The 27726-nt window shown below is 38.8% G+C and overlaps 1 protein-coding gene across 6 annotated transcripts in view; it reads left to right on the top strand.

The window, feature by feature from the left end:
* The window catches only part of EPB41L4A (erythrocyte membrane protein band 4.1 like 4A), a 248884-nt gene that overhangs the window by 207197 nt on the left and 13961 nt on the right, over window positions 1-27726 (top strand). For 3 of the 6 annotated variants that reach the window (XM_019838064.3, XM_019838056.3, XM_045034650.1), the window contains exons 16-18: window positions 3987-4034; window positions 5036-5113; window positions 17618-17737. In XM_019838064.3, coding sequence (XP_019693623.2) covers window positions 3987-4034; window positions 5036-5113; window positions 17618-17737 — 246 coding nt within the window. Of the gene's footprint in view, window positions 1-3986; window positions 4035-5035; window positions 5114-17617; window positions 17738-18908; window positions 19165-27726 lie in introns of those variants that run through there. The other 3 variants (XM_019838070.3, XM_019838060.3, XM_019838062.3) reach the window with 3 other exon arrangements.

The following is a 27726-nucleotide window of genomic DNA, read 5'->3' as shown; positions in this document are numbered from 1 at the left end:
ACAGAAATGTGTTAGAAATGAGTCCAGAGAGAAAACACCTCCTAGGACACCTGAGCCTTGTTGAGGATGTGGGTTGTTAGACCAGTAGGTTTTAGAAGGGGGTTATAACAAGATCACTTGGTATCACGTAAAGATGAGCTTTCTTGTCCTATGGAGCAAAGGTGGACGAGGGCAGTAGTGGAAAGAGAGAGCCTGGCAGCAGGCTACTGTGCAAGCCCTGGTGAAGGCTAATGGGAACTTGGGCCAAGATGGTGATGTGAAGATTTAAGGAAGTGGGTGGTTTTGAGACCCATCGGGAGGGTTGGGAGGATCGATATGAGGGGTGAAGGAGTGATAGATGTGAGGAATGAAATCCAGACTTAAGGTGTGATGCACTGAAATAACAGTCACTGGGACATTACAGGCTTGAAAAGGACAACTGTGAGTTTGGTTTTTGATACGTAGAATTTCTGGTATTTTTGAGAAGTTTAAGTGCAGGATTCACATGGATTGTTGGGTAGAAGTCTGGAGATAGAGTGGCTGCCGGCTAAAAGGTAAATTTCTTAAAGATGTAAATTGAAATATGAAACAGAGACGAGGTTGTCTAGATAGATACTATAGATAGAATGCAAACACCAAGCCAGTGACAGAGCTGAGGGAAACTCCAGCATTTATTTGGCTTAGTTGAAGACAGTTACCTTCAAAGGAAATTGCTTTAAGAGAAAAGAGAAATTGTGGCCATAGGAAAAGTCAAAAGAGTGAAAATCTGCTTTCTAAAGAGGTACCTTCCCTCTTTATTCCCAGAATGCTAGACGCCAGGTTTGTACCTCCCAAGCATGAGATCAGAGACTCTTGCTGTATGAAAGACAGATCCAAGATCCAAAAGACCTACAGATACCAACTTTCAAGGGATCCTCCAGTGAAATGGTTGAGATTACCCACATTACTTTGCTCCACACCACAGTGAAGCCATCAGTTAACATGCTCTGCACCATCCAGAGGGTTCCAGAGTTTTTAGTGCCTAATTCTTAAATATGAGGAGAGAGCCACCATCACTTGGCATTTGAGGATTGCTTCTGTTTGGAAAGACAGAGTCAGAGTAAGGGGCATGTGTATATACTCACAGGAAATAGAGACGATTTAAGAAAGAAAATGTCTTAGAAGTATAATTATCTTTAGAAAAAAGAAAATTTTGATATGAGAAGAACAAGTGGGAATTCTTAGACTTCATATTCCTGTGGCAGAATTTAAAATAATCAGTAGAAGGTTTGGAAGGTAAAGTTAAGGAAATCATCCCCAAAGCAGAACAAAAACAAAACAGATATGTGGAAATAAGGATAAAAATGATCAAACCTAGATATCAAACATTTGACTAATGAAATTTCTAGGGAGGAAAAGAAAGAAAATGCAGGAGAGGAAACTATTAAAGAAGTAGTATAAGTATAACAAAGTATAACATATCCCAGACTGAATAATCAAACTTTATAGAGAGAAGCTACTGGACATTTGGCATAATAGATTAGAAAATTAGATCTATTCCAAGATCCATTATCATTAAATTTTAAAGCATTATAGGTTAAGAGAGGTTTTGTAAAAGTTGGAAGGAGGCAGGATTATGAGAAAAAAAGTTCATGCACAAATGTTGACAAATCAGAATGGTGACATTGGGCTCATTAACAGCAATATCAGAGAAAGAAGATAAGCATTGCCTTCAAAATGCTGAGGGGACGTTCTTTTAAATTTAGGATTTTAAGCCCAGATAAACTATAATTACATAGTCAAATAACGATATTTTGAGAAATTCCAGTTCTAAAAAAAAAAAAAATATGTACCTGACATGCAGACTTTCTTTGTTAACAACTGAAAGATATGTTCTCCAAAAACAAGACAAGGAGTCATGACAACTAGAAATAGGGGGTCCATTACAAAGAAGCAGAAAGAATTCCCTGGATTTTAGTGAAGAGAGTAATCAGAGTGATGTTTCTGCAGCAGTACTAGGGAATAGACCATCCGGATGTGAGCAGGAGGGCACAGGGGTCCAGGGAAGATGTCCTAAGTGTTCATACATCTCAGGAAGAGTTTTGTAGCTCTCAGAGTTTAGGTGAAGAATTAGTGATAAGAATAAGGAAAACTAAGGAAATGATATGTACATAGAAAACCAGGCAATTATTGTCTCTTAAAATAATTGTAAAACCAATACAAGAATGGAATTGTATTCCTTAAACACTGTATAGATAATCTGTGAACATATATATAGTTGTGTTTATACTAAATAAAAATTATTGAAAATTTTGATATAAGGACAGAGACCTCTCAACATTATGTTGTTTGATATATGTATTTTTAAGAAATGGGGGAATGTGGCATGAGCCATGTCTGCCCATCAGAGTGTGAAGGCACATGTAATAAAGGGTTAAGGAACAGAGATAAGGAGCTTAGGCACCTCTCTTAAGAAGTTTGGTGCTTTGGAGGAGAGAGGAGAGACTGGGAAAAAGATGAAGGGGGATGTGGAGTCAAGTAGATGTGTGCGTGTTTAAATAGTAGAAACTTGATAACGTGAAACCTGGTAAAAGAATTTTCCATAAGGACAAGTCAGGGATAAGACAGTTTCTGAAAGTCATTGAGAAGTTAAGAGGTGATAGGACCCACACAACACAGGTGGAGAGACTGACCTTAGTTGTGAGGACAGATCTGTAAATAACAGGAAGATGTAGGCATTTTTTATTTTTGGTAACAGGAAGATGAAAGAGTTGCCATCTGATGGCTACTTTTGCCTTTGGAAGGAGAGAACAAAGTCAACTGCCGATGCAGAGGGACCAGTGTATCAGAGGGTTACAAGGTAAAAAGGGTTTGAAACTGCTTTGCAGAGAGAGAGTATTTAGATCATAGAAAGGCGTTAGGATGTTGTGGATTCACCTGAAGTTTATGAACATGGATTTGTAGTGTAACTAATATGCCCTTTTGTGTAACTCCCTGCAGCACTGCTCAGCTAGCTGTTGAAGGCTGGCTTAGAGGACCTGGATAGTTTGATTTACCCATGAATGGGATCTTGCCCAAACGGCTGAACCAAAAACAGAGAGTTGGAGGAAGTTCTGAGTCTTGGCATACATGTTATCGAAATGAGGGAAATCTCAGTTGAGTCAGGAAGAAGGCCAAGAAAAGCTGACGGAAAGTAGCAAGGTCAATAAACAAACGGTCCTATTGAGATCAAAGAAAGGTAGAATGGAAGTAGTGGAAAAAAGCAATAATAGTAACAGCTAACATTTACTGGGTGCTTCAGTGAGTCAGGTCCTACTCTGTGCATTTTAAATGTATTAATTCATTTTATCCTCATAACAACTCTTGTGGGAGGTTCCATTAAAACTAAAGCACTTAGTAGAGAAGTAAAAATTACACAACTCCTCAGTGGAGGAGATGGGAGTCACGTTCAGGTTGTCTGGCTCCAGAGCTTGCATGTTTAACCAGGAGGCCCCATCAAAGCTGTTCAGAGGTATAAACAGGAAGGGGAAGAGATTGTGGTCACAGACCAAAGTTTGGAGGTGGTTATAGATGATAATGTCCAAAGTGTGGCCATGATGTGGATTGCTGAGTTATCGTAAAGAGATCATCCGAAAAATGGTCAAGGGACTTGGTCACGGGCCAGGGTGTTGGAAAGGACATGTAAGTGAGAGCTGACGTCATTTAGATTATGGCAGAACTTGACTGGGCAGATTACAGACCTAGGAACTGCAGACAACCCTAGCTTCAGATGAATAGAATTTAACAGACATGTTGTGCATTGTTGTTTGTAGACTGTCTGCAACCTCTGTTAGGTTGCTGGCTTTTTGAGGCCAGTGTTCTGTTCTACTTCTGGGACTGGGTGTATTGTGTGATTTAAATATTTGGTGAATGAAAGAATACAAAACTGAGATGCATTAACTGAAGTGAAACTCATTTTGCTGTGTTTTCCTTAGCCAACTGATCACTTTCTATTTTCTTTAATATCTTCATTTATTTGTTTTCTATAGGAAAGCCCATAACAGTGGTGAAGACTCAGATCTAAAGCAAAGGAGGAGGTAAAAAAGTAAAAATGGAAGGAGGGTCAGGGAGAGGGAGGAAGGATTAGCACTACTCAGAGTTGAAGCAAGAACAGGGATTTTTTTGTTGTTGTCGTTATGATTTTATTAGTGGCTACTTTAAGGCTATGATCAAAAAATTGACTTTCAAATGTCACTTTTGGCTTCAGTTGTTTCTCAGTCTTACCTTCTGTAGCATCCTTAGCAATTTCTCTTTTTTTCTGCTTCATTGTATCTCAGAGGAACTCTCTTGGTTATCTATTGCTATATTAAAACCACCCCAAAACTTAGTGGCTTAAAGCAACAACCATATGTATGTTATATGATTCTGTTGATGAACAGGTTGATTTCACTAGCCTCACATGAAGCTGCAGTCAGATGGCAGCTAGGACTGGAATATTCAAGAGACCTTTCTCTCTCATGGCTTTTGTCTTGGCGGAATGGTAGGAGGCCTGGGGCTTCTTTCTCTCTATGGTCTCTCTCCCTGGCTGGTCTAGGCTTCTTGAGATGGCGGCCGGGAGGAAGCAGGAGCTACCAGCCCTGTTAAGAGATAGTCCTGGAGCTGGCAGAGTATCCCTTCCATGTCATTCTGTTGATGAAGTCAGTCACAGGGCCAGGGCTAATTCAAAGGAAGGGGAAACAGACTCTACCTCTGTCGATGGGTGGGGGATGTGACAGGACTTTGTGTCCATAGTTAGTCTACCACAGGGACTTAGAGCTTTGCCGTGTCAGAGTTCTGTTGGAAGTGCTTGATTTTGTGGTCTTTTTGGGGAGCATGGTGACATTTGCCTTCATCTGCTTTCACATGTCTGTAGACTCATTCGGCTGTCTTTCTGAATTGAGTAACACTGACTGAGGGAGGGATGATACAGCTACTTATGTTTGGCTTAGTCATTTCACTGCAAAAGTCATTCCAAAGAACCAATATGAACCTTCCTGAAATTTTTTTATTTGTCATAAATGTGGGTTTTTTTCTTTTGTTCTTCTCATTTTGTCCTCAGGTCACGCTCACGCTGTAACACGAGCAGTGGTAGTGAATCAGAAAATTCTAATAGAGAACACCGGAAAAAGAGAAACAGGTAATATCTGAAACCGTAGTTATCTGGAACTCCAAAATCAGAGGTGGCTGCTGGTGGTAGAAGCTGTGCATCCTCTATTTTTAAGCCTGATTTTCTCCTCTGTGTTTAATAAGGAATCTGGCACTGTTTTGAAGCACTATTTTAGGAAACTGCAGCTCTTTGAACTGAGCGTCTGATCTTTATAATAAGATGATTAAATAACTTGGCAATCAGGGTCTCTTCTTGTTAATTAAAAAAAAAGATGATCTATATTTAGGTGCAATGTGTAGTGAGTTTGTTTAAGGATGGTAAGAAATTTTGCCATTTTTAGAGGAATTTCTCCCTGAAGTATCTTTTTTTTTTTAATTTTTTTTAACGTTTTATTTATTTTTGAGACAGAGAGAGACAGAGCATGAACAGGGGAGGGTCAGAGAGAGGGAGACACAGAATCTGAAACAGGCTCCAGGCTCTGAGCTGTCAGCACAGAGCCCGACGCGGGGCTCCAACTCACGGACCGGGAGATCATGACCTGAGCCGAAGTCGGCCGCTTAACCGACTGAGCCACCCAGGCGCCCCTCCCTGAAGTATCTTTTAACTGACATTACCATATTTTGCCCAGCCAAAACAGAGAGACTCATTGTTTCATAGATGTACATGAAAATATGCATTTATATTCATGTCAGGAACATACAATTAGATGGATAAATGTATTTAGTTCATATCTTTAAGACTGCTATTTAAAGGCTCATTCTTAAGAGCTTGTTAATAATATCATTTAACATGTACTCAGTATTAGTGATAGCTTAATGCCTTAATCAGTTCTCCCTATTCCCAAAGTATTTACTGAACAAAAAGTGTTCACATGGTGAAAGAGCACCATATGAGGAATGAGAGGGATTTGGTTTCTGGTTGTCTCAGCTTCTAACCCAGTGGTTCCCGACCGGGGGCAATTTTGTCCTGCCCTTCCACTCTCTGAGGACATTCAGCAATGTTTTGAGACACTTTTGATTGTCACAATTGGGTGGGGGGATTGCTATTGGCCAGGGGAGCTACTAAATATCCTGCAATGCACAGGACAGCTCTCTCCCACCCAAGACGTATCTGGTCCAAAAAATGTTAGTAGTGCCACCACTAGGAAACTCATTCCCACCTCATGGGGAGCTCTGGCCTGGTTGTTTTACTTTTCTGGGTCGTCTTTTTCCCTTGTGTAAAGTGAGGAAGTCAGAGGAGATAATCCCTAAGGTCTTTCTTTAGTACTTGAAGCCCTCATGCTTGGCACACACTGAATTGTCCTGCCTAACTCTAAAGCCTGTGTCATAATAGCCCAGACAGCATTGTAAGAGCGGATCGTTTTCTTAGGAAAGTTTTCTCTGTGGAACCTTCTTAGGGGCTGGAGTCACCCTAGATAGAGGTAAGATCTCAGTGTGTTATGACACCCTTCTCAAGGAAATGATTATGGTTTCTTCATCTGCAAAAGCCCAAGTGTGGAGGGTAGCTTTCCCTCAGGTGACTTCTTCCTACTCTGAAATTCAGTATCTGCATCAACAACACAAAACATAGCAAAAAACAAAAAAACAGATTTTCCTCCTATTTGTACTTACTGATCAAGCCAGTATCTTAACAAATTTATTTGTTTTGCTTGTTGTATTCTAAGTTATGCTCATAGATGCTCTGGTCTCAACTTCTCAGAAGGTGACCTGTAAAAAAAAATTGTCTTTTGGGGGCACCTGGGTGGCTCAATCGGTTAAGTGTCCAACTTGGGCTCAGGTCATGATCTCGCCGTTTATGAGTTCTAGCTCTGTGCTAACAGCACAGAGCCTGCTTCAGATCCTCTGTCTCCCTCTCTCTGTCTCTCTCTGCCCCTCCCTCCCCTCTCAAAAATAAATAAACATTTAAAAAAATGTCTTTTAGGGCCCAAAGTGCTCATGGTGACATTTGCTGTTACAAATGAAATACCCTGTAAAAGTTGCCAACAAGTCCTTAAATAGTCCATTCCCGATCTAGTTGGAGCAGCTTTAATATTCCTCATAGGTGTTTTCTCCCTCACAAGTTTCTCCCTTTGCCTTCCATGAGTGATTTTGTAGATTGGCTTTCTTTCTAGTGTGTTAGTAGTGTATTCTAGAGTGGTGGTGGCTCTGAATGTTGACATGCCATTATACTCTGTAAGGTATTAATGAGAAATCACTTTCAAACACACTCTGACCCAAAGCCTTTCCAACTCATTTATTTTGCCAGTAGAAGTACTGCCCCAGGGTTACGTAAGTTGCCTATTGTCTGTGTAAGATGGAGTCTAGGGTCGAGTTCTCAGGACCCTAGCAAAAACTAGGCAGAGGGGAAAATATGTCTTCTAGTTCCATTTTCTCCTGAAAGTGGTGCAGCAGGTGACAGTGTGCAGGGAGGAAGGGGGGACAGAAACATCGCATTGCCTTTGGGTGCCATTTCCTCATTATGTTATGCTATCGCTAACCCTTCTGTCCAATTATTAGCCTTTTAGATTTTGCCAGAACCCATTCATTCCACATCAGGATGCAGAGATCTGAATATTTAAACTGCAGCCCTACTGACAGTCCTGTTGAGTCTTCTGTCTGTGATGAAGGGTTGTTTCCTCGTGTCTGACTTCCTACTTGTTCAAAGACTCCTTTTTCGGGGAGAGGATGAATCTCTTCAACCTTACCCTGCCTTATCTCAGCCAGTAGTGTGACACAACCAAGCTCTCAGTAGCGTCCTTTGTGTTTTTATTAAAGGAACCTGGTAACCCTAGAAAGGGGCAAACTGAATCCTGAGCATGCTGATGTGCTACTTCCTGCCAGCAAATTCTCTAAATTCAGCCCCAATACTTCATTACCTTTGAAACCAGAGCCTGTACTTGACACACCCCACTTTCCTGTCTCCCTGGGGGAACTGTACCCTGGGACAGCCAGTCAAAGATTGTACAGATATGTTTTTTGAATGTTTTGAAGCCTCTGCTGTGTCTAGTGGAACTTTAGGCAGAGTCAGGGTTACTTTTTGGAGATGTGTATATTCTTTGTGGTTTTGGGGATGTTGTTCCCTTTGTCACTCCTTCTTGCTGGATTATTTATTTTTCTATTTTTAATTTTTTTAAATGTCTATTTATTTATTTATTTATTTTTTTTTTTTTTTTCGATGTTTATTTATTTTTGGGACAGAGAGAGACAGAGCATGAACGGGGGAGGGGCAGAGAGAGAGGGAGACACAGACTCGGAAACAGTCTCCAGGCTCTGAGCCATCAGCCCAGAGCCCGACGCGGGGCTGGAACTCACGGACCGCGAGATCGTGACCTGGCTGAAGTCGGACGCTTAACCGACTGCGCCACCCAGGCGCCCCAAATGTCTATTTATTTTTGAGAGAAAGAGAGATAGAGTGCAAGCAGGAGAGAGAGTAGGGAGAGGGAGACACAGAATCTGAAGCAGGTTCCAGGTTCTGAGCTGTCAGCACAGAGCCCGACGCGGGGCTCGAACTCATGGAGTGTGAGATCATGACCTGAACTGAAGTCAGACGCTTAACCAATGGAGCCACCTGGGCACCTCTTGCTGGATTATTTTTTTAACATAAAGAAGTCTTACCTATTAGATTTGAAGCCCCTCTATTGAAATACTGGGTGTTATTTTTTAGTTTAGTTTATCTACAATGTGTACCCACTGGAGCATAATCTGCTTTGCTGTTCCCATGGATAACAATTTAAACATCTCTGATTTTGTGTGAGGAGAACTACAAGTTAATAAACAATATTTATAAATCAGCTTTACCCAAAGCAGTACTTATGGCTTTTAACAACCATTAAAAGTAAATAATAAGGGGCACCTGGGTGGCTCAGCCTTTTGAGCTTCCAACTTTGGCTCAGGTCATGATCTCACAGTTCATGGGTTTGAGCCCACATTGGGCTTTGTGCTGATAGTACAGAACCTGCTTCAATTCTCTGTCTCCCTCTCTCTCTCTGCCCCTCCCCCTCTTGTTCTCTCTCTCTCTCTCTCTCTCTCTCTCTCCCTCCCTCCCTCCCTCCCTCTTTCCCTCTTTCCCTCCCTCTCAAAAATAAATAAATGTTAAAAAAAAGAAAAAATTTGAGGCGCCTGGGTGGCTCAGTCGGTTAAGCATCTGACTTTGTCTTGGGTCATGATCTCACCATTCGTGGGTTCGAGCCCCATGTCAGGCTCTGTGCTGACAGCTTGGAGCCTAGAGCCTGCTTCAAATTCTGTGTCTCTCTCTCTCTCTCTGCCCCTCCCCTGCTCATGCTCTGTCTCTCTCTCTCTCTCTCTCTCTCTCTCAAAAATAAACACAAAAAATTTTTTTAAAAAAGGAAAAAATAATTCGTACCAACTCTGGAAGGCTAATATTAGGAACAAAGATTGTTCCAGTTTGAGAAACACGTAGCTGTAGGGAAGCACATCCTCTCTCTCCTCTGGGTCCAGAGCTAGTCCAAAGCTACTGAGGCTAGACAGGTGAGGTTTCTGTTGTCACTTGTGTGTTAACGCTGGGCTTTCAGTCCGCGTGATTTCCTATGGCACCAGAAGGCTCTGCTTCCTCCTTTATTTTGGGGACCTGTTGATGTCTTTCTTTACACCTTTCCATCTTAGTTATTTCTTTACTATTTTTGTAATCTGGATGAGTACCCTACAGTTTTTTTCTAGGTTTTGAGATTTGAGAAGACGGTTTTTTACTCATTTGTTGGGGCACTGTTTGTTGTTATAAAATATAAGATGACAGGGGTCACTGCATGGCTCAGTTTGTTAAACGTCTGACTCTTGATTTTGGCTCAGGTCATGATCTCATAGATCATGGGATTGAGCCCCACATTGGGCTCTGCACTGACAGCTTGGAGCCTGCTTGGGATTCTCTCTCTCTGTCTCTCTCTGTCTCTCTCCCCCTCCCCCATTCATGTGCACATGTTCTCTTTCTCTAAATAAATAAGTATTAAATAACATCTAAGATGACAAAAGCCTTATTTTCCCCTTAGTGTCTCTGCTTATAGCTTCATCTCTATCCTCCTACCTCCCTTTTTAATCTATCATATTATTTTTCCTCACTCAGTTTCTTTCTTTTCTTTTCTTAGCTTCTCTCCACTCTTTCTTCCTTTCTTTTGTCTTCTCTGAGTTATGTCTCCATGTAGGAGCCAGGGACGTGTCAGAAAACAACCCAAGGATGTGGGTCAGGTCTCAGTTCTGTCTTGTACTGGTACGTGACCTTGCGCAACTCTTTAAACCAATTTAAATCTGAGTTTTCTCATCTTTATAAATTTTTTTTTTCAACGTTTATTTATTTTTGGGACAGAGAGAGACAGAGCATGAACGGGGGAGGGGCAGAGAGAGAGGGAGACACAGAATCGGAAACAGGCTCCAGGCTCTGAGCCATCAGCCCAGAGCCTGACGCGGGGCTCGAACTCACGGACCGCGAGATCGTGACCTGGCTGAAGTCGGACGCTTAACTGACTGTGCCACCCAGGCGCCCCAAGTTTTCTCATCTTTAAAGTGGGGTGTATACCAATCTTTGTCGTTGAATGGGTCACTATAAAGATAAATGAAATCAGGAAATGAGAGAATTTGATGGTGGAACCATGTAGTCTGATAGCTGACCTTTGAAATTATGGCCTCTTCTTGGCCTGTCTCTGCTCTCTTCCACCCCTTTCTCCAGCTTTTCCCATGTTTCTTTAGTCTCATATTCCTTTCTCCCACTTACCCTACCTTTACACATTTGGTTGTTTTCAGACCAGACCTTCTTATCCTCTGATTCATCAATAGGTTTTAGTAGATTTTAGGTCCCTGTGTGTTTCCAAGTATATGATTTTCTGGTGATAGGGTCTGTAGCTTTTATCAGATTCTTAAGGGGGTGTCTTTGTAACCCCAAACAGTTATAAAGTGGTCATTATGATCTAAACTATAAAGAAAAGATTGATATTAGCAAATGAAATTGGTACTTCACTTCACTGGCAGCGTTAACTAAAATGCTTAAGTTTTCTTTAAAGATTACTTACTTTGCTCTGCTGATTTATGAAACAATCAGTTGGACTAAATTTATCAAATTGGGAACCTACCAAGTACAAGGCAGTATGAAGCTAATGATCTATATGGATATTAGATTATATTTGTTTTTATGAGTTAGAATTTTGAATCTTGCACCTGAGATCAGAAGTCTCAGCCAGCCTGTCTCTATAGGTTTGAGCCTATAGGCCTTGCTCTGGACTTGCCCAGGATGTATGTTGAAGGAGAACCTCGGAAGTAGACTTACAGTGTGAAACCTTTCACAAACCAGCTTTCCCTTCAAATACCTTGAGCTTAATAAAATATCCATTACATTCAAAGAACCCAGTCTGCAAAATATCCTATGTGCTCTTGATGAAAATCAGCAGTCCTTTGCGCTTTCACTGGGGAGCATCTGTGGATTATTTAGTCATTAGCTTAGTCAAGAGGTTTGTAAAGATCCTTTCTACTTTGAAAAGTAGAAAGTGCCCTGCATACATACACAGATACTATTAGATTAATGAGAACATTCAGCACTGTTCAGTTTTATCTGAAGTCCCTGATATATACATATATATGTGTATATAATGATACCCTTTAACAAAAAAGAGAAGTTGGTGTTTCTAACAAATTGATTCTACCACAAATGTCGTTAGAATTTCTTCTTGCACTTTTAGATATCTTTAGAGTCTGTATTTGAATAATAGGGTAAAATGGTTTTAAATATTGAATACATTATTGCTTTTTTTAAAAAAAGAGGGGCCCCTCGGTAGTTCAGTCTGTTGAACTTCCGACTTTGGCTCAGGTCATGATCTTGCTCTTCCTGAGTTCGAGCCCCACATCAGGCTCTCTGCTGTCAGCACAGAGCCTGCTTCAGATCCTCTGCCCCCTCTTTCTGCTCTTTCCCCACTCATACTCTATCTCAAAAATAAACATTTTAAAAAATTTAAAAAGAAAAAAAAAGAAAGAAGAAAGAAACTGTCTTCTATGGCACTGTAACAGGGATGATACATCTGAGTAGGGAAAATCTAGAGGATGAATATTTTGGTAGGGTTTTCTTGTTGTTAGAGTCACTAAAAAAAAAAAAAAGAAACTTCATTATCTTTGTGCCCAAGGAAAAAGATGAGTTTTGAACGATAACAAGCTTAAACCAGTGGGTATTTTTTCCCCATAGCCTGAAAATAGGTTTCGTTGTAAGCATTCCCTATTGCCCTGTCCCTGATTTAGGTAAGGGCTGCAAACAAGGTAAAAATTGTGGGTATGGTGAAGGCAGTTCATGAAAAGCCAATAAAAACAATGCTCACCATGGTACAGATTGTAAGGGTTACGGATTTCCACTTTAATAAGTCATGTCAAGATTTAGGTGTTTGATAGGGACGATTTAGGGCTTCCAGGGCATAATCAAAGTTGACAGAGATGACTCTGGTAGTGCTGAGCTGTAGCAACCGAGGCATGCTATCAGATTACTGAGTGAGTGCAAAGCAGGTTGCAAAATTAGGAAAACAGAAAGAGTTTGAAAGGGAAATTGCACCAAAGGTAGCCCATTTTTGTAGGGAGAGCATAAGGAATAAGTGGAAGAGACAGAAATACCTTTAACGTCAAATCAGAATAATATATTGATGGTAGGGGGAGGTTGGGAAAAGCAAATGAATTTTTTGCTTGCTGGTCTTTGGGGAGTATGTCGGCAGATGCCTGGAACCAACAAATTTCCCAAGGGAAGAAATATTACTGAAAAAATAGATGAAGATTGGTTTATAGCAGGTGATCCAAAAATGAATGAGTTGATGAGAAACACAAGTCCACCATCACTTGGGACCTGCAGGCTTAATATTAGCAATGGAGTGGCCATATGAAGCAATTGTCTGGAGAATTGTGCTATACCTGAAGAATAGAGGTTGGTTTCAATGTGTCTGACTGGCTTGGAAATAAAACACAAATAGAGAAAACATAGAGTTTTAAAACTAGAAAGGATCTTTGCAATAATTTGGTAGGTGAAGAATCTGAGAGTTGACCAGAGATGAGCAGTTTCCCCAGAGCTGGGACGAGGCAGAGCTCAGGAGCCCATGTCTTGCTCATGTTACCTTGAAGCTTCATTCTACATTTGCTCCATGGGCTTTCTCAGGTTCAGCATTAAACGTGGCCTTTATCCCAGTGAATGAGAAATGAGTTAAGAACTGGAATAAAGGAAGGTCCTATTAGGAACAAAACTCCTCAGGTAAAGGTGGGGGGCAAAGTGAGACCCATGGGGTTTGTGTAAGAATTCATTTGGTAATGTGAGGAATTTGGTAGAAGAGGCAGAACTATAATTGGGAAGTAGGAAAGAAGAGACTAGGAATAGTCATTACCTTCATTATTTGTTATCAAGTGATTATATGGCATTTCATCTTCAAAACCTTTTGCAGACTTTAATTGTCAAGTGCAGTCATAATCAAAATTGCATAAATCATCTGGAAAAGTAGGATGTTGAAGTTTGGCGAGACATGTAGGAAATATATTAGAATTCTCTTATTCTGAAACATTGTTGGGATATACCTTATTCTAAAGCAATGGTCTCCCTTAAATATTGATTAAAAAATGAAAGCCTTGTTATGATAAGTCTTCTTAACCCAGCTGTTAACTCTCCTTACTTGTGGATGAGGAGATAGACAAAATATGACGAATGTAGTTATTACCTTGGAGAGTACATGAAAGAAACAATTAATATTTTTGAGGTTCACTTCTATTTTATTTTATTTTAATTTGTTTAATGTTTATTTTTGACAGAGACAGAGCACTAGCGGGGAGGAGGGGGACAGAGACAGAGAGGGAGACACAGAATCTGAAATAGGCTCCAGGCTCTGATGCGGGCCTCGAACTTGGAAACCGGGAACAGTGAGATCATGACCTGAGCCAAAGTTGGATGCCCACTGAGCCGCCTAGGCGCCCCTGAGGGTCACTTTTAAATGCAACATCTGAAAATGAATACATCCCTAGTATAACCCACAGTGGACTCCTTTTTCCCCCTTGAGACTTTCATGACTATCTGTCCTGTAAGAGTACATTTTGACTTTTTAAAAGGTATTATGTCAATAACAATGCTTGCAGTGTTTTTATTCTTCAAAATATGAATCTCTACATCAAAATTAAAATATAGCAGAAGAGCAAAAAAAGCAACACTGGTATATCCCATACCTAGGGATAAATGAGACAAGGCAGAATCATAGGGGATGCCTTTCACCCAAATGTCTATTTCTTTATTCTTTCATGCACAAAATAGTTCACTCCTGCCTTTTAAGGATTGAGCATTATAATATTCTTGCTTCCAAGAGCTAGGATTTTTCCTTTCCACACTGTACCTGTGTTTTCTGGAGCACTTCAGGGATGGAAGAAATGACACTTTCATTCTTGTAATGAGGCACCATTAACCAGCAACCATTTGTAAGGGTGTAATTTCAAACTTCATTACAGATTTAGGTAGCCACACAACCTCATTACTTGGGAAAATGTGCTTCTGTTGTGACTCTCCAATGAGCCTTACATTTTTAATGCACCTTGTTAGAATATTTATGAGATAGTATCACCAGTAGAGGGCATCTGTCTCTGAAACATGTGGATGTTACCTGACAGGGTTTCACTGCCCTCACTTTAGAGTCTTCTGTTAGAAAAACAGAAGTTATAGGTACATGCCATAGTCTGAAATTCTTTCCGATTTAGTTTTCATTACTAGCAAGGTATTGGAACTATGTGTGGTCATGTCTTTGTCTTATTTTTATTTTTATTTTTTAATTATCAGGGTAAAGTCTCAGTATGAAGGTAATGAGCTAAAGTCCACACTGGAAGAGAATGAGAGTATAGTAATTGTGCTTCCTTTTAAATATCTATCCTCTGGGTAAAGTATATTTGCCATGCTGGTAGGCTTGACCTCTGAAAAATATTAAAAGATGCTGACCTCCTGGTGAAAAAAATTTAACATTGTGAAATTTAGTCTTGCCCATGAACTGTGCAGCAAATTGGCTTAGAATGGAAGCTATGGTCTAAAAGACTCCAGGGTGAGGAGTTAGGAGACCTGGGTTTTATGTGTTTTTCTGGGAAGTTGAGGTGTAGGTTCCTGTGGGAGGGGTAGTAACTCCTGCCAGCCTGACATATTCCCATTGAGTGTCTCTTCCTAACTCTGGGTCCCTCATGTCGTGGGAGTGTCCAAGAATTGTTCCCCCACTGGACTGTCACATGATAACATGAGTGGTTCAGAGATTGTAGGTTCTGGCTATGAAAATACATATACGTGTGTGTGTGTGTGTGTGTGTGTGTGTGTGTGTGTGTGTGTGTGTATGTATATGCATGTGACATTTTCAAGTGGGAATGTTTGTTTCAAAGAATAATAATTATAATCTCAAGTAGTATACATTCTCATACTTTTCTTTGGATCTAATTTTTTTAAATGTTTATTTTAGTGAAAGAGAAAGAGTGGGGGAGGGGCAGAGGGGAGGGAGAGAGGATCCCAAGCAAGCTCCACACTTTTAGTGCTGAGCCCAACACAGGGCTCGAACTCACGAACTATAAGATCATTGAAATCAAGAGTCAGATGCTTAACTGACTGAGCCACCCAGGTACCCCTAGAAATTTCTAATATTAAAGTCTATAGCAATGCATATTCAATTTTAATTTCCTCTGTACATGCTGTGAGAGAGAGAACTATGTTTCTGAATCTGAAACATGGCATCACTGTATCCTGTTAATTTTCATATAACAGCCTATTAGAAATGAAAGCTTTAGTGAGGAAACACAGTTCAAAGGCTTGAAGTGTGTTACAGATGATTTTTTACCTAACACAATTTCTCTTTAATCTAGAGAGATTTAAATAGTTCCTTCTTCATAAGCTACTATAGTTTTTAACTTGAATTTGCTTTACATTGTCTTTAACTTATTTGTGAAATGAATTATTTGTCACCCATCTACTGATTTGCATTTATAAGCAAATCTAGATATCCACCCCATGGTCTGTACTAAGTGCTGTTCACAGGGCAACCAAAAGACATCTGTTAAGAGAGAGAAAATGTCTCCAGACTTGTCTGTCTGTTCTTCTCATTTTTTTTTTTTTGAAGCAGTTATTCTCATATAGTCACAGTTTTGTGATGATGACCTTACAGTTCCATGCTGCTGTCCCACACCCTGGGAGCATCAGCGTGTGAAATGAATACTCCAGAGCAACTTCCTGAAGAACTAACAAAAACTTTAAGTTAAATATTCAAATAACAGGTGTTTGATTTTTGTAGAGAATACCCATGGCTTCATAGAATCATTGCAGTGCATTTCAGACAGGATTGCTTTAACTAATACTTCTTCCCAACCTGTCCCCTGCAACACCTTACCTCTGTTATTAGAAAGACTTGGTACAGGAGCACCTGGGTGGCTCAGTTGGTTAAGTGTCTGACTTCACTCAGGTCATGATCTCACAGTTCGTGAGTTTGAGTCCCATGTCGGCGCTGTGCTGGCCACTCAGAGCCTAGAGCCTGCTTCAGATTCTGTGTCTCTCTCTCTGCCCCCACCCGCTCACACTCTGTCTCTCTCTCTCAAAAATAAATAAACATTAAACAAATTATTCAAAAAAAAAAGAAGAAGAAGAAAGAAAGACTTGATACACCAAAAAATCCAACACTTCTGCAGTGTGGTGCATGGATAGGCATTGTTAGGTTCAAACAGGATTTGAACATTCAGAATTGGTTGTCAGCACTTGAAAATTGAAAGAGTTCACTTTAAAAGCCCAAATTTGTGGATTATCCTTAAAAAAAAAAATCAGAGGATTTGGAAACACTGTCCAATCTCACATGGCGGCTGCCTGTATCTCCCAGTAGCCGCCACCCTGGGTTTTCCTTTCCCTTGTTTACATTCCCTGCCTGGCCCCTGTCTGCAGGAGTGTTGAACCTTGCCTGCCTCTTGGCCAGGTGAGGCTGCCCTCATCAGAATGGCATGTACCTGCTCAGCGGCTAACACACGGTGCCACCACTTGTGGCTTCTTGTACTTCTGGTTTTCCCATTTCTTAAAAATGGGAATTGTATCTGGCACCTTTCGTTCATGAAAAATTTGACAGTTAGTGTGAAATTTTAAGAGTACTTCAAAGTAAAATTATTTATTGCTACTTTGGTTAGTACATTTAAAAAATATTTTGTTTCATGATTTTAGAATGGCTCTATAGCAGACACTGTTTCTTTAGTCAAACCTTAAATATGTTTTAAATGAGGTTTTTGTTTGACATGCCTATTTCTTAGAAGCTTTTAAGCCAAAGATAGAAGTTTGAAACTAATATATACTTCCATATTTATGTATAAATATTCTAACAGACTTATATGTGTGTGTATACACTTATCTACTTATGGATATATTAATCCAGTTAATACATCTTAGCTTTAAGTGATTTTAATAAAACTGTTCCTTGAATAACTTTTCATTTCTTAATAAGTTTTCAATAACTTATTTGATAACTTCTTAACTTTTAAAACCAAGTTTAGGATGAACCAAAAACGAGAGCACCACATGTGTGAATATTAACTTGAGATGAATGGTCTTTCTTTTCAGAATACGTCAGGAGAATGATATGGTTGATTCAGCGCCTCAGTGGGAAGCTGTATTAAGGAGACAAAAGGAAAAAAATCAGGCGGACCCCAACAACAGACGATCCAGACATAGATCTCGCTCGTACGTGGATTCTTTTTGTAGCTTTCTTCAAAAACACTGAACTTGAAGTAGCATGCAGATTCTTGGGCAGACTGGGCTGTCTCTTTGAGGTCTAAAGTGATTGTAGTTCAACCATGATTGTCCCATTGTTTGTTTGTCATATTTACCTTCTTATGTTTGTGGCACTCATTAACTATATCTGAAGCCATAGAAGTTGGAGCAGTGCCAAAACAAAATGTCAGAAACGAGGCTATCAAAACTATGTTTTATTTTGTTTTGTTTTGTTTTTAAACAAAGCATACATTCAACCGAGTAAGTAGGCGTAGTCTTTGTTCTGGAGCCTGGCTCTTGGTGAAGTACCTGCTGTTTCTCTCAATTGGAGTCTGCAGAATTCTCTGAAGTCTTGTTTGAGATTGAACCAGATGTGAATATCTTCCTATTAAATTACCATTTGTGAGCAGTAGTCAGTGAGTGATTCATTACACCCCAATGTTGGGATTTGCCTGCTCCTTCTGTTGCTAGGCAATGCCATGTGTGAGCACAATTACCCGTAATGATGAGATTGCCAGTCCCCCAGATTAATTTTCTTTTGAGCTGATAAAATTTTTATGTTTTTTTAAATGTGTGCATCATGCAGATTTAGATATCCCCATCCCCACACCCCTTCTCAAAGCTTACCTTTTGAAAGTGAGCTGGGACTAACTACCCATCCCTTTGTGATCTTAGGTGGTTAGTTGTCTGGTGTTGCTTATTTGTGGAGGAAGGGATTAGTGTCTCAGAATGGTGGAAGGATGCCAGGGAGTGGATGCAGAGACAAGCTGTAGGTAGGTGAGGGGCTTCCAGGGAGTCAGGCAGAAGGGTGCAGCTCAAGTTAACAGAGGCCAGGAGAGGATTCTAGATGATACACCTCAGAACCCTGTGTGACTCTAAGGGATGCTTTTTAGTCTTAGATGCTTACTTTTTAATTGGAAGGTATCCTAGAGTTTGCTTTTATCGGTAGTACATCATATTGAGTGATGTCTGCTTCTTTTGTAATAAAAAATTTGCAAGTTGTCACTATGCAGTGTACCACTCCCTTACAGATTTATTCATTGCTCCATAATGTTTTTGTTGTGGAACCTAATTAAAATATTCAATTTAAAGCAGAAGTTAATAAAAAGTTTCCTTTGTCTTGGATACCACCTTCCCCCAGCTCCATTATAAAAGAGAGGTTTAGAACTGGAAGAATCAAGACCTCATTGTTGACAGTTTAACCAAAAGGCACAGAATCCCCAAGATCAGGATGCAACATACTCACGGGTAAATCTTTTGTAATCACGCTTTTACCTTTCCATGTGGAATCTTCTTCTATGAGGGACTTTCTATACACAATGTTTGGTGACTTGTTAAATCTTAAAAAACATGTTTAATTTTTCTAATAATTTCTAAAACATTCTAAATTCAATTAAATGCCAGTACTAAATTTCATTTATTAAAAAGGGAAAAGTAAAATAAAATTAGGAAAAATTTTATATATAAAATTTAAGGAGGTCAAAAAACATTACTTGAGGCAATATGTAAAATTTTTGAGTAATAGTCCATTGTGTGATTATACCACAATTTGTTTATCCATTCTTCTCTTGATGGACATATGGATGGTTTCCAGTTTTTGCTATTATGTTAAAAGTTGCTATAGACATTCATACAAGTGTATCCCTGGAGTATGTTATTTTATGCCCTGGGATAAATACCTGAGTGGAATTGCTGGATTAAGGGATATTTCTAACAATATTATATGTAATAGTAACTACCACCGTGATTTCCAGGGAGGCTGAATCATTTTATACCCCCACTAGCGATGAATGAGAGTTCTAATTCTGCCCCATTCTTGCAGATGCTTAGTTTTGTCTTATTAGTTTTAGGTAGTCTACTTGGCCTGAAGAGGTATTCCGTGATGGTTTCGATTAACATTTGCCTGATGACTAATGATGTTAACCACATTTTCCTGTGCTTTTTGGTTGTTCATATATCTTCACTTTTAGTGTTGAAGTTTTTGCCCATTTTAATTGGATTAAAATTAAGGATTAATTAAGGATTGTTTCCTTTTTATTATTTATATGTAGCATTCTTTATGTAGTCTGGATATAAGTTCTTTTTCAGATATGTGTATGGTGTCTATTTTCTTCCTGGCTGTGGTTTGCTTTATCATGTTCTTAACATTGTCTTTTGATAAGCAGACTTTCTAAATTGCAGTGAAGACCAGTGTATCATTTTGTTTTCATTTATAGTTAAGGCTTTTTTATATCTTAAGGAATATGGGCCTACCCTAAAGTTGCAAAGGTGTTCTCATATCTTTTTCTAGCAGGTTTATAGATTTTGCTTTTGTATTTAGGTCTGTCATCCATCTAGAATTAATTGTCCAGTATGTGTGAGGTAGAGCTAAAGTTTTTTCCAGTTGTTTATGCACTATTCCGGTACCATTTGTTACAAAAAAGACTATCTTTATTGAAATGCCTTGGGGCCTTGGTTGAAAATCAATTGACTGCTTATATGTGGGCCATTGATCTAGTTGTCTATCCCTAAGCCACCAAGTTGTCTTGGTTACTGTAGCTTTATAGTAAGACTTGAATCAGGCAGTGTAAATTCTCTAATTTTTTTTTCAAGATTGCTTTAGCTATTTTAGGTCTTTTCAGTTCTGTGTGAATTTTTGAATCAGCTTGTTAGCTTCTACCAAAATAAAAAACAGACTTTAGACTTACGCTGAATCTACAGGTCAGTTTGGAGAAAATTCTTAACCATCCATTTATTTAAGTCTCTTAACAACTTTCAGCAGTGTTTCTTGGATTTCAGGACAGAGTTATTGCATTTATTTTGTTACATTTAACCCTAAATGTTTAATGTTTTTAATGGTACTGAACTGTCCTTTAAAAAATGTTATTCTCCAATTGTTGGTTAGTAGATAGGAACACAAATTATTTTTTGATACTAATATTGTATCTTGCCATCCTGCAACCTTGTTAAATTGATTTCATATCTCCAGAGGCTTTTTTTTTTTAAATTTCTTAGAATTTCCCACATTTACAGTCCCATTGTTTGTGACCAGGGACTACTTCCCTTTATTTCTATTTTTTTTTCTTTTTATTTCTGTTTTTTTCCTTAATGCACTTGCTAGATCTTCCATTTTAGTGTTGTATTACAATTTTGAAAAGAAGTGTTATGAAAGGAGACCTCCTTGGCTTGTTCTTTTTCCTATAGAGGAAACATTCAATATGTTAAGTATGATGCTAGCTGTAAGACTGAGGAAGATCCATTCTGTTTCTAGTGTAAGAGGTGGTTTTTTTTTTTTTATCATGAATGAATTTTGAATTTTGTTATAAGCTTTTTCTGCATCTGAGGTGACTGTATATGGGTTTTCTTCTTTATGCTGTTAGTGGGAGAATTACAGTGATTTGCTTTGAATGATACATCCTTGCATTCCTGAGATAAGCCCTCAGGGTCATGATGTATTATCTTTTCTGTATATTGTGGGATTCTATTTGATACTATTTTGTTGAGAAACACTGGTCTATAATTTTCTTGTAGTAAGTATCTTTGTCAGGTTTCTGGCAATGGGGTTTTACTGGTCATTTAAAATAATTTGGGAAGTGTTCCCTTTTTCTTCATTTTCTGAAAGAGTAAAGTAAAAAATTAACATTATTCCTTCCTTAAATATTTGATATAATTCACCAGTAAAACCATCTCTGTCTGGAATTTCCTTAGTGGAAAGTTTCAAATTATAAACTTGATTTCTTAAACAGATAGTGATAAATTGGGCTATTCAGGTTTTTTACTTGTTTTGTGTGAGTTTGAGTAATATATGTTTTAAAAGGAGTTTGTTCATTTTATCTAACTTGTCAAATCTTTTAGCAAAAACTTGTTCATAATAATGCTTTAGTGTCTTTTTAACATCTGTTGTGTCGGGGCGCCTGGGTGGCGCAGTCGGTTAAGCGTCCGACTTCAGCCAGGTCACGATCTCGCGGTCCGTGGGTTCAAGCCCCGCGTCGGGCTCTGGGCTGATGGCTTGGAGCCTGGAGCCTGTTTCCGATTCTGTGTCTCCCTCTTTCTCTGCCCCTCCCCCGTTCATGCTCTGTCTCTCTCTGTCCCAAAAATAAATAAACGTTGAAAAAAAAAAAATTAACATCTGTTGTGATATTACCTCTTTTATTCCTGATGTTGATTGTATTTCTCTTAATTTTTCCCGTAATCTATCTTTTCAGAGAACTTTGGGTTTTTCTTTGTTGTCTATTTCATTGATTTCCACTCTTTATTATTTCTTACTGTTTATTTTGTCTTTTATTCTTTTTTCATCTTCTTAAGATGACAACGATTTTAAACCTTTTTTTTTTAATGTTTTTTATTACATTTGAGAGAGAGAGAGCACGCAAGTGGTGGAGGGGCAGAGAGAGAGGGAGACCGGAATCTAAGTCGTTGGCACAGAGCCCTATGCCAGGTTTGAACTTGTGTGAACTGCAAGATCATGACCTGATCTGAAGTTGGCTGCTTAACCAACTGAGCCACCCAGGCATTCTGCAAACCATTCTCCTTTTTAAATATAAGTACAGAGTTGCAGATTTCCCTCCAACTATATGTCACATATTTTAATAAGTGTTTTCATTATCATGTAATTCAAAATAATTTTTAATTTCTCTTGTGATTTCTTTGACGGTGGACTTTTTTTAGTAGTGTGTTGATTAATTTCCAGATATTAGGGGGTTTTCTAGATATCTCATTAGTATTGATTTTTTTTATGTTTATTTGAGAGAGAGAGAGAGAGAGAGAGAGAGAGAGAGAGAGAGAGAGAGACGGGGGAGGGGCAGAGAGAGAGGGGGACAGAGTATCTGAAGTGGGCTTTGTGCTGACAGCAGAGAGTCCGACGTGGGGCTCAAACTCATAAGCTGTGAGATCATGACCTGAGCCAAATTTGGAAGCTTAACCAACTGAGCCACCCAGGTTGTGCCTATTATTGATATCTAATTTAATTCCATTGTGATAAAATAATCTGTAAGATTTTAATCCCTTGAAATTTATTGAGACTTGTTTTATGACCTAGCATATGATGATGAATGATCTGATGGACTTGGGAAGAATGAGTATTCTCAGTCATTGGGTGTAGTCTATAAATGTCAAGTATATCTAGTTAGCTGATGGTGTTCTGATGGCCTCTGTCTTTTCCAATTTGTTTACTCTCCAGTCATTGAGTGAGAGGGATGTTAAAATTTCCAAAGATGATTATGAATTTATCTGTTTTAGTTCTGTCAGGTTTTTTAAATTCTTTTTATTTATTTTGAGAGAGAGAGAGAGAAAGAGAGAGAGAGAGGGAGAACCCAAGTGGGGGAGGGGCAGAGGGAGAGGGAGAGAGAGAGAATGCCAAGCAGGCTTTGCATTGTCAGTGTCGATGCAGGGCTCAGTCTCACCCAACCACGAGATCATGACCCCAGCCAAAATAAAGAGTAGGAAGGTTAACTGACTGAGCCACCCAAGTGCCCCAGTTCTGTCAGCTTTTGCTTAAAGTTATTTTGAAGCTCTGGTATATTTGCAATTATTTTTTGTCTTCCTGAGGAATTGACTGTTTTATTATAGTGAAATGTTTTCTTTTTGCTGGTAATATTCTTTTCCCTATGTCTACTACACACACAGGCACACAAACTCTTATGTGTGTATATATATATATAACCATTACAAATCTTTTTCATGCTCACTGTTTGAATGTTATGTACTTGTAATTCTTTTATTTTAAGCCAAAGTATGTCTTTTTTTTTTTTTTTTTTTGAGAGAGAGAGAGAGACAGAGGGAGAGAGAGGATGCAGGAGCAGAGGATGGGCAGAGGGAGAGGGAGAGAAAATGTCGGGCAGGCTCCATGCCCCGTGCGGAGTTCCTCACGCTCAATCTCATGCCTGTGAGATCATGATCTGAGCCTCAATCAGGAGTTGGTGGCTTAACTAACTGAGCCATCAGGCACCACCAAAGTATGTCTCTATATTTAGAGTCCATCTTTTGATTACTTGTAGACAGCAAATGGTTGGTCTTTTTTTTTTTTTTTAATCAAGTCTGACCATCTCTACCTTTTAAATTGAATGTTAGTATATTTACAGTTAATATAATTATTAATACATTAATAACCTCCTATCTTGCTCTTTTTCCTATTTATCTTTTTTGTTGCTTTGTTCCTCCTTTCCTATTATATTTTGTGTTAAATGGATACTTTGGTTCTCCATTTTACTTTTAATTAACATCTTCGCTATACTTATTATTTTTTTCTTTAGTGGTTTCTCCATGGCTTACAGTATGGTTCTTTAATTTATCATAATGTGTTTAGGATTAATATCATAATATTTCATGTAAAATGCATGTAAAATTTTATGTAATATTTTATGTAAAATTTAGAAAAACATAGCTCCATTTATTCCCTCTCTTTTTCCTTTGTGCTACTGGCATATAGTTTAATTTTGCATGTTAATACCCCATATTATAATGTTATTATCTTGGCTTAAACAGTTTAGTTGTTTTTTAAAGAAATTAAGAAAAGAGGGGGGAAAAGTTATAGTAATGTAGTAGGCAGAAAACAGTCCCCTAGATAGGTCCACATCTTAACCTCCATGACATGTAAGTATTTTATGTTAGATGACACAGGGAAATTAAGGTTGCAGGTAGAATTAAGATTGTTAATCAGTTGACCTTCTGCCAGGGATATTTTCCTGAGTTATCTAAATGGGCTCAAAGTAATCAGAAGGGTTCTTAAAAAGTGGAAGAAAAGACAGAAGAGGGAGTGAAAATTATTCAGTTTGAACTCAATCTGCTATAGTTGGCTTTAAAGATGGAGGAAGGGGCAATGAGCCAAAGAATGTGGGCAGCTTCTAAAGTTGGAAGAGGTAGGGGAATGGATTTTCTTCTAGAGCCTCCAGAAAGGAATGCATCCCTGTCACAGCTTGATTTTAGTCCAGTGAGACCTTGGTCAGATTTCTGATCTACAGAACTGTAAGATAAAAAAATTGTGTTGTTTTAGCATAAGAGACTCTTAAAAACTGAGAACAAACTAAGGGTTAATGTGGGGGTGGGAGGGAGAGGGGGGTGGGTGATGGGTATTGAGGAGGACACCTTTTGGGATGAGCACTGGGTGTTGTATGGAAACCAATTTGACAATAAATTTCATATTAAAAAAAATTTGTGTTGTTTTAAGCCATTAAATTTGTGGCAATTTTCTACAGCAGCAATAGAAAATGAATACAGTGGGGTGCCTGGGTGGCTCAGTCAGCTAAGCATCCAACTCTTGATTTCAGCTCAGGTCATGATCTCACAGTTTGTGGGCTCAAGCCCACAAGCCCCACATCAGGCTCTGCACTGGTAGGGTGGAACCTGCTTTGGATTCTCTCCCTCTCTCTCTGCCCCTCCCCAGCTTAGGCACATACACTCTCTTTTTCTCTCTCTCAAAGATAAATAAGCAAAAAAGAATGAATACAGTTACCCACATATTTACTATGACCAGTGTGTTTTATTTCTTCCTCTAGGTCTGACATTCCATTTTCCTTCCTTCAGCATTTCTTGTAGTACCAGTCTGCAGATGAGGAATTCTCATCGTTTATGTGAAGATGTCTTTATCTTACCCTTGTTTGGAGCAGATGTTTTCACTAGCTATATGATTCTAAGTTGATAGTTTTTTCTTTCACACTTAAAGAGATTGTTCTGTTGTGTTCTGGTTGTGTTCTTATTTCTGATAAGTCTATCTTCATTCCATAGGCACTGTATGGAATTTGTCTTTTGTTTCACCAGCTACTTTTATGATTTTTTTTCATTATCTTTTTATTTGTTTGACTATGGTATAGCTAAATGTCATCTTTATATTTATTATTTATGTTTCTGTAATTTGATGTTTTTCACCAAATTTAGGAGACTTTTGGCCATTATATTTTCCAATTCTTTTTCCTGACCCATTCAGTCTTCTGTTTCTTGGGTATCAAATTGTATATATGCTAGACCATTTAATATTGTCCCAAAAGCAACTAAGGTTTTGTTCATTTATAAAATATTTTTCCCCTTTAAATTTTGATTTCTGTTGACTTGTTTTCAGCTTAGTCCATTCTTTTTGCCCTGTGTTATCCAGTCTCCTCTTAAAGTTCTCTGACTTTTACTTTTGTTCTTCTAATAGTTTTCATTTCTCTGTTGAGATTTCCCATGTATTCATTTATTATGTCCATATTTTCCTAGAAGTTGTTATATACATATTTACAAGATGTTTTAAAGCTCTTGTTTATGAATTCCCACATTTAAAAATGTTTCTATTGACTATTTTTATTATTTTTAGATTATGATTATATTTATCTCTCTACATATATAATAATTTTTTATTGTACGCAGAAAATTTATTTTTTAAAGATTTTATTATTTTTTTTAAGTTTATTTATTTATTTTTAGAGAGAGAATGAGTGAGTAAGCAGGGGAGGGGCATGGAGAGAGAATCCCAAGCAGACATGGGTCTCAAACTCACAAACCATGAGATTGTGACCTGAGCCAAAACCAAGAGTTGGACACTTAACTGCCTGAGGCACCCAGGTGCCCCTAAAGCTTTTATTTTTAAATAATCTCTACACCAACATGGAGCTCGAACCCATAACCCTAAGATCAAGAGTTGTATGCTGTACTGATTGAGCCAGCCAGGCACCCCATATATGCTGAAAATTTTAGATGATGTCTAATTAGGAGGTCTGGATTATGCTGCCTTTCTTTAAAAAAAAATTTTTTTAACGTTTATTCACTTTTTTTTTGAGAGACAGAGACACAGCATGAGCAGGGGAGGGGCAGAGAGAGGGAGACACAGAATCTGAAGCAGGCTCCAGGCTCTGAGCTGTCAGCACATAGCCTGACGTGGAACTTGAACTCACAAACCATGAGATCATGACCTGAGCCGAAGTCAGACGCCTAACTAACCGAGCCACCCAGGCGCCCCTATGCTGTCTTTCTTTAAAGAGTCAAATTTTGTTCAGGCAGGTGGCTAAATTACTGGTGGCTACTTTCAATCTTATTTTTTATGCTTGGGTTTATGCTTTGGTAGTGTGGGACTTTTTAGACTTTTTCATTAGTTTAGGATGTTTTTTTACTTTAGGCTTCATCCCCATTCCTAAAGCTTGGCCTTTCTGGAGTCTTAATTGAAGCATACAGTGTTCAGCATGGCTTTTCCACAGCAACTGCATCAGAACTCTGTCTCCTACCACTTCACACTCTCTGGTGTCTCTGCTCGGCTCTAAGTCTTACAGCAGCTTCTCTCTGTTAGGCCTCATATAGTCTTACCCCGCTTATGTAGAGATTAAGTGCAATGAATATACTCACTATACGGGGGAAAACCCCGTACAGACTTCTGAAGTCCCCTTTCTAATTTTATCCTGCATTGTAAATTCCAGCCTGATCAGTAGCCTCACGTTCTGATCTCTGCCTCCCCAGCCACGTGAGACTGTTGCCTCTTGAGCTCCACTTTCCTGTCCCATACTGGGAAAGTCCCCCCAGAGGAAACCGAAGCAAATGAGGGGGCTTGCCTTGTGCTTCTCTTCTCTCAAACATCATAGGCTTATCTTGTCTGTTGCCCAATGTCTGAGAAACAGTTGCTTTGTATATTTTGTTTTATTTTATAGTCCTTGAGGAGGGAAGGGTCCCTCTGAAACCAGTTATTCCATTGTGTCCAGAAGCAGAGGTTCAGAATGCCCTTTTGAGGTAGAGATATGCCTTTAAACTCAGTATTGCTTTTATCAGATCAGCTGAAATCAGAGAAGAATCCAATGGTACTTTAAACTTAAAATATTATTTAAACTTTAATTTTAATCTTATTTACATGATAAAAATATCAGATCAGGTACAGGATTATCTCAGAAAAATGCAGTTGTAGGATAGAACCCCATTAAGAGTTTGATGTGCATCTTTCTGGAATTTAGGTTTAAAACAAACCATAAAAAAGATTTAGCAAATATTTGGGATGACTTTGTAACTGAACTTGGTTGATTAATTAT

Source organism: Felis catus, chromosome A1, assembly GCF_018350175.1.
Source record: "Felis catus isolate Fca126 chromosome A1, F.catus_Fca126_mat1.0, whole genome shotgun sequence".
Lineage (NCBI taxonomy): Eukaryota > Metazoa > Chordata > Mammalia > Carnivora > Felidae > Felis > Felis catus.
Note: the sequence above shows the minus strand (reverse complement) of the source record. Positions and strands in the feature narration are given on the sequence as shown.